Genomic DNA, 8,139 nt, shown 5'->3' with positions numbered 1-8,139 from the left:
CCACCAGACACAAAGCATGGTTTTCTTGCCGAAGCGATTTGGCCTTGGTGCTGAAGGACCGGCTTCGGCAGGTGACAGCCACGATTTTCTCTGCTTCGTGTTTTTAAAATAAATCCATTTTTCGTCACCCGTCACAATTTCGCTACAGAAATGATTTTCTTTCTTGGCGTTGAAGCACCATTTCTCACGTGACTTGTGTTTATTTTTTCCATTTGCCGTTCATTCAAATCATGTGAGACCCATTTATCGAGTTTATTGATCTCTCTCATTGCTCGTAAACGTCTGCCCACTGTTTCACGTGACACATTTAATGCTTGTGCCAATTGCTGTTGAGTTTGTGTTGAGTCACCATCCACACCTTTCACATTGAAATCACCGCGTTTAAATTGTCGAAATCATGTCTCACATGTTCTAATCGATGGAGTGTGTTCAAGATATGTTTCTACCAGCAAACGATGACTTTACATAGCCTTTTCCTTTTGATTAAATAAGAAAAGCAATGCGTGCCGCAAATGTTCTTTTTCAGGCACAAACGTCGACATGATCACTGAACGATACAACACAGACGCTGGTGTTTGGCGGACTCAACTTGTGTGCGTTGGTAGGTTAATGTCAGACGAACAAACTGACGTATGTGACGAATTCACACGTTGCGTATTGTTCGCTGGCGCCATATCTCAGTGAAACCTGAATAGACTTATGTATACACCTGGTAGCCAATGATTTATTTTAATTATGTTGCATTTGACACCTTATTGTAGCCATTATACTTGTCTTCTGACCCTAGCCTATTAGCTAAATTATTGGAGTCGACACTTCATGTGGATGTGGGTCAATTTTGTGGCCGGATATCTTCCTTTACGTCAATCCTATGAGGAGAGAGAGAGAGACAGTATTAACACTTGAGTGTTTCTGCGTTGGTTTGTAGTGTGCTGCAGATGAACAGAATTATATTAAGATGATCACAGACAGTCCGACTCGCTGTCTGAATGGTCAGCGAACTGGCCTTCGGTTCAGAGTGTCCCGGGTTCGATTCCCGGCCGGGTCGGGAATTTTAACCTTCATTGGTTAATTCCAGTGGCCAGGGGGCTGGGTGTTTGTGCTGTCCTCAACATCCCTGCAAGTCACACACCACACATAACACTATCCTCCACCACAATAAAACGCAGTTACCTACATATGGCAGATGCCGCCCACCCTCATCGGAGGGTCTGTCTTACAAGGGCTGCACTCGGCTAAAAAAGTAGCCACACGAAATTATTATATTATTATTATCCCAGACAGAAGAGTTAACCATTTTTTCCCGCTATTTATTCGGGGCATCGACCTAAGAAGCTTTTGCCCCCACTTTGCACCATATCTTGTGAACCTGTGTGTATTTTGGATATGCCGGAAGTGTAAAGTGTTGAATGAGAGGAAAGGAACATTAAAAACGACACAAACACCCAGTCCCCAGGCCAGGGATATTAATCATTTACAATTAAAGAACCCTGACCCGGCCGGGAACCGAACCCGGCCGTCGGGTGACAGGCGGACGCGTTGCCCCTACACCGCGAGGCCGGACTAGAGTTAAAATACTGAGTTAAAATCCAGGAATCAATCCCGGTACCCTCCGAACCAAAGGCTAAAGAACCTTATTCTAGTCATGAAATATGTTCTAAGATTTTGCCGGATACGGGAATCTAATCCTGTCTAGCTGGACACTAATAAAGTCTGCTATCCTCCAGTCTAGACTGTGGTATAAACAAGGTAATATTGAATATTCTAAGCAATGACGAGCCCTAGTTTTTTATACTTGTGGAACTCCTTAAAGATCGGTGCTCCCGCGCTTAGGTAGGTCAATATCACCACCTCTGATTCTTCCTCTGATTCTTAAATGACATTCCTGCCGGTCATAGTCAAGGTCGTTATTGAAAGAAAAAATCTCCCAGTTCAATGCGAATGAGGATATCACGCATATGTTAAGTGAAATGACCTTCTGTCCTATGGGGTATTGTATTAGATAATATTGGTGTGGCTAATGGCTGTGGTGTCACCTGACCTATGTGTGTGTGTGGACCGGCGAGCCGCATGCTGCACCTTCCCCTGAGGGCATGTGGGTCCACCACACACGCTCGCTATATAAACCTGGCCCGAACTGTACAGGCTATCAGTCCCACCAAGACACTCTACAATGGCTTTCAAGGTAAATATCTTTCGGCAAGCTGTTCACTGTCCTAGAGATTCTAATTCATTGACTTAACCAGTAGTTTACAAGGAGAGCGTTTTCGTTGTTCAATCCACGAGTTAAAATTTACGAATTTGATTCTTGTTTATGGAACTTTTTAAAAGTTTTGTAACAGAAGTCTAGTGAGGTATGGGACACTCTTCCTTACTCTGAGCCTTTATGTTAAATTGGACATGGACGTTCGATTATGGATAATAATAATTTGACATTTTTAACACACATACAAAAACCAACGATTAAGGAACCCGACTTTGGAGTACATTGTTTTCTGTGAACATCAGCTAGGATCTTTCACTGTTAGTGTTTATGAATCATGGAGACAACATTTCAAGTTGGAAAGATCGGGTAGAGTTTTAAACACAGCTTTTATTTTTAAATAAAGAGTAGCGAAAATTGACAGCGTCAGATTTTGGATTTATAACTCCGATATTTACGGAGTCCTACAGTTATCAGAGTCCTATACCATTTTCAGAACTTGTAAAATTACGATACCTATGTGACGACCTAGAGATTTACACATTAGCGTCTCATATTGGATCCTTCAAACGAAATATGCTGTTTTTTGGAATGTTTTCAATTACATATTTCATAATAAATAATTATCTTTTAGGTTTTACGTCCCGCTATTTACTTTTACGGTTTGTGGACACGCCAATGAGTAGGAATTTTTGTACGCAGGAGTTCTTTTGCGTGTCAGTAAATTTATTGACACGAGACTGGCGGGGATCGAACCCAACAAGTTGGGTTCTTAAATTCAAAGCTTTACTGTTTGTATCGCTCAGCCTGGTGACGTCCGTATTTACGCACTGTATTCCTGAAAACAGACTCAACAATTTGAAAGATCAAGTCAACAGAATGGAACTAGTGTTATATTAACTTCACCTTTTAAATGAAGGAAATTAAACGGGAAGATGAAGATAAGAGATTTACCAGAAAATTGGCATAAGAAGACGAACACAACACGTTCATTATTTATCTAGACAGACAAATTCCATACTATGCATGCATAACATTTCTAACGGTGTACAGAATTTAGTGGACTACCTTTTGGGAAGGCAGCTTCTTTTCGGATTCTCTTAAATCACATAGTAAACTTTTGTTGATTAAAATGGAGCATTTCTTCTTTATATAATCCATGAATAACAATAGATCACTTTACTAACAAGAAACTGTAACCGGGCAAAGTAGCTGGGGCGGTAGAGAACTTGCGTTCCGAATACAAGTTGATGAGTTCGACTCCGGTTCTGTCCGCTGGAATTTGAAGGTGCTTAAATATGCTAGCTTCGTGTCCACAGATTTCACGGCACGTAAACGTACTCCCGTTAGACAAAATTCCGTCACTTCGTCGTCTCCGTAAATCGTATTATTATTATTATTATTATTATGCAAAATGGTAATTACTGTTAAGTTTCACTGAAATACGTCTGGTCTATTCCAAACAATTCCCTTGTAAGCATAATCAAAGACGGCAAGCTCCTGTTTCAAAGACAGGAATGCAAGTTGCTTTACGTCGCACCGACACAGATAGGTCTTATGGCGTCGATGGGAGAGGAAAGGGCTAGGCGTGGGAAGGAAGCGGTCGTGGCCTTAATTAAGGTACAGCTCAAGCATTGTCCTGGTGTGAAAGTGGGAAACCACCGAAAACCATCTTCACGGGTGCCAACAGTGGGGTTCGAACCCACTAACTCCCGAAAACCGGATACTGGCCGCACTTAAGCGACTGCAGCTATCGAGCTCGGTAAGACAGTAACGTATAAAGAAGTAAATTTCATTGCTTACACCGAAAATGCAGGTGACTATAGTCGTGATTGATGTTAGTATCTCAATGTTAACCGGGGAACATTAAAAATCATTTGTCCTTTTTATTTCTGAAATGAGAACCTAAATCTCCTTTGGCATACTCTCTGGAATGATGTACCAGCTCAGTTATCATAACATCCGAGCTTTAATACACGTATACACTGGATCCCACCATCAGATGTGAGGTCGACGCCAGTCAACCGCAGGTGAAATCTGGGCAGAGAAATGAACCATTTTCTAACTAACCATTAATTACTTCTAAGAAGCATAGGCTATAAAATTTTCCAGTCTAAGAGATATGAGAATTTTTATCAGAGCAAGAGGAACAATTTCAAAAATTTCAGTAGGTAGCTTTTAAAAAAATTGAGTACGTTCCAAACAGTATATATTTTGACATAACTATTTTGGCCATCAAAATATCCATACAAATGATTAAAAATCACGTGTGTAATCCTCTGTAATATTGTGGTAAACTTATGAAAAAGAGAAATTCCATGAAGCCTTTGATTGTTTTTCGTATATCTTAACATTTATATTGTATTGTGATACTTATCAGCATTAGGCAGCCTATAATTGACAGATAAATGAAAATATCATATTACATTTTATCAGTGTTAATACCATTAATATCTATTCATGCTTTCTCATAGTTTACACAACAATAATTTATCCAAGGGTTACATTGATTTGTTGCCAGATTTCTTTATTTCTTAACGTAGAGGACGTTTCTCTGGATGACGTACTTAGTCAAAGGAACACACGGAAAGCGTTCTCAACTGCTGTACAGCGCATGCGCGTACTTTTCCGAGGCCACTGTTGCCATAAGCGGTTATTTAGTGTAACTTCAAAGTGGGGAAAATAAGCCTACTTATATATTACACGTTTCTATTATATATTTGTTCATTTTAAAGACTGTTAGGAAAATAAAAACTGTCTATCAGAACGAAATATAATAGTAGTAATAATTATGTACACTTTATAAGTAGTTATGTAATTTTTATGAAATCATAACGTACATAGTTGATACTTAATATAAGTGAAAATTTCCCTAGAAAGGAATGAGTATTGTTATAAAAACGATTATACACAAGATTTCATGAAAATATGTTTCAAATCTTGTTAGCTATTTGTCTAAAGTCGCAATAATTCAGATAGATTTGCCGCAACAACGGGAGAGGCAAGGGCTAGAACAGAGCAGGTAGCGGTCATACTCCCTCAATATTTGCATGGTGGGTGAATGAGAAACCACTCGAAAATATTTACATGGCTGCTGATGGTGGGGTTTGAAACACCATCTTCTGAATTCATGCTTACAGATACACGACACGTACCGTGGAGCTAGGTCGCCGGGAATACTTCCTTCCATTCATGTATTGAAAGGTATCCACTTGGTAGAAATCTGCAATGAAGTCGTATCATCGGACGACTGGACGAATCTATAAGCTAAGCTGAAGTTTTCCTAGGATGGGATAATAAAATATAACACCAGACGATCTCAGTGGAGAAATTCGTTACTCAAAGTCCTTCCGGTCCAAGGATAGTGTGTTATTTCCCTGCAAGTAGTTTGTATTTGTAGGTGTTCAAATGTGATAACTCCGTGTTATCGGCATCTGATATGTTAAAGAATTCCCATGAGAAAGACAGATTTGTAGTATTAGAAGTGGCATTACTTGGGTAGGTGTGTACTGGAGTTGTTTATGTCTATGTGGAAAATTTCCTGTTGCTTTACACTTTGGAAGCGAATGAGTGAAATTGTCACAAAGGGTTAATGATAGCGCTGCCTAGGATTACCTTAGTCGCTCACCAAAAATAAACTAGGCAATTAATTTAAAGACACAGTAAATAAATATCATATGCAAGTAACAAAGGAGATGGCATTGAAGTGAGAAAAGTGATGGTATTTGCTTCCTTTCATGAATTATATTCTGATCATTCGATGCAAATTTTGGGGTATAGTTCGTAATAGAAATGTACTTTAATTTCAGGTTATCATCCTCGCTGCTGTATTGGCTGTTGCCAACGCCGGCTACTTGGGAGCCCCCGCGGCTATCGGCTATGCTGCCCCTGCATATGCTGCCCCCGCATACGCTGCCCCTGCCTACGGCTACGCCGCCCCTGCCTATGGCCATTCTTACGCTACCCCCGCCATCACTGCCCAGCAGTCAAACATCCTGAGGACTCCTGGTAACCTGGGACAGATCTCCACCTACTCCAAGTCTATCAACACTCCTTACTCCAGCGTCAGCAAGTCTGATGTCCGCGTGAGCAACGACGCTCTTGCCTACGGAGCTGTTGCCGCTCCCGCCTACGCTGCCTACCACGGATACGCCGCTCCCGCCGCTGTCGGCTATGCTGCTCCCGCCGTCGGCTATGCTGCCCCCGTTGCTCGCGCTGGTCTCCTCGGCGTCGCCTACTCCGCTGCTCCCGCTGTCGCTCACATGACCTACAGCAACGCCCTTGGCCATGTCTATTCTTACTAAGTACCTATCTTCCACTGTCTATCCTCACCTCGTACCTTACCTTCTTTCTAGTACAAAACATCCTATTCCTTGTCACTCATCTTCCTCCGTCAACAAATACTTATTTATTTATCTCTTATTTATTTATTATGCAATTTACAAATGACTGAAAAATAAATAATATTATTTGTGTATATGATTTCGTTTGATTGGTATCCCGTCATTGTATCCTAAATCCATCGGTGTTCCAGAAAACTGATATTGGTAATTGTGGTAACTAGGCACGTACTAAAGGGAACCTGAGTGGTCTAATATCGTTAAAAATGCCAAATGTTTGTACCCGTATCTCTGAAATCTCTGCATTAAGAAATTTGTATTTAACACGTTTTGTAGGCTCAGTGTACTAGAATTATAAAATCCCTATAATTCGAATGAGATATACTACTTTTATATTTCTTTTTTTGCTAGTTGCTTTACGTCGCGCCGACACAGATAGCTCTTATGGCGACGATGGGACAGGGAAGGGCTAGGAGTTGGAAGGAAGCGGCCGTGGCCTTAATTAAGGTACAGCCCCAGCATTTGCCTGGTGTGAAAATGGGAAACCACGGAAAACCATTTTCAGGGCTGCCGACAGTGGGGTTCGAACCTACTATCTCCCGAATACTGGATACTGGCCGCACTTAAGCTACTGCAGCTATCGAGCTCGGTCTTTTATATTTCACCGAGCTGTCAAATAGCTGTCAGCTTACATTCGTGGAATAGTGGAGTCGAATCCTGCTGTCGCAGTCCTGAAGATGGTTTTCCGTGTTTTCCCATTTTCGCACTGTACTTGAATTGAGGCCACGATCGCTTCCTTCTCGATCCCAGCCCTTTCGTGTTCCATCGTCACCATAAGACCTATCTGTTTCGGTGCTACGTAAAGCAAATTGTAATATTATGACGATGTTGCAAACTTTGGGCGGGGAAGACTTGCGAGTAAGGAAACGAGCTACTCGACTAAGCGGTATGTTCCGAGCAGTCAGGGTATATATGGTTAGTAGACGAATAGGGTAGAGTGGACTTTGTGCGTAGAATTCAAGTGGACACATTTGTGCGAATGTTCGTTTATAGGGAGAGGAGTTAGGAACTGGAATAACTGACCAAGGGAGATTTTCGATCAATTTCCGACATCTTTGAAATTCTTTAAGAAATAACTTGGTAAACAGTTGATATGGATTCTGCCACGTGGGTGACTGCCCAAAGCACAGGTCACTGGTGATTTGATAATTGAGGTGAATTGTCGACAATAAGTTATATCTTGCATGGTACACGACAAAGGAATATTGCCTAATTTTTGAGTCTAGTATAAAATGCGTTGCCTATAATCTCTTTTCTTATTCCCTATGATGTTAATGTTCTTGCCACCAAATCCAATGACAGTTCCTTCCCTTGGAACGTCATATTAGGCTCGTTCTTTTCTGGTGAATAGTGGGAATTATTTATGATAGATTATTTCCAAACGTAGAAGCTACATAAAAACGTGTCTTTTCGATAACCACCGCGGGGACGTTGAGGATAGTTTTTCCGTTGTTTCCCATTTTCATACCAGGCAAATGCTGGGGCTGTACCTCAATTAAGGCCACGGTTTGCTACCTTCACTGTTCTGACCCTTTC

General features: G+C 41.2%; 1 protein-coding gene across 1 annotated transcript; it reads left to right on the top strand.

Moving 5' to 3' along the window:
• Positions 1 to 2,166: 2,166 nt before the first annotated feature.
• On the top strand, positions 2,167 to 6,522 carry LOC136870061 (cuticle protein 67-like). The gene is made up of 2 exons (XM_067144894.2): positions 2,167 to 2,185; positions 6,013 to 6,522. The coding sequence occupies exons 1-2, from the start codon at positions 2,174 to 2,176 to the stop codon at positions 6,505 to 6,507; spliced, it is 507 nt and encodes a 168-aa protein (XP_067000995.2). The 5' UTR covers positions 2,167 to 2,173; the 3' UTR covers positions 6,508 to 6,522.
• Positions 6,523 to 8,139: the final 1,617 nt, after the last annotated feature.

This window comes from Anabrus simplex, chromosome 1 (assembly GCF_040414725.1).
Source record: "Anabrus simplex isolate iqAnaSimp1 chromosome 1, ASM4041472v1, whole genome shotgun sequence".
In the NCBI taxonomy this organism is placed as follows: domain Eukaryota; kingdom Metazoa; phylum Arthropoda; class Insecta; order Orthoptera; family Tettigoniidae; genus Anabrus; species Anabrus simplex.
This window is presented reverse-complemented; position numbering and strand designations above follow the sequence as displayed.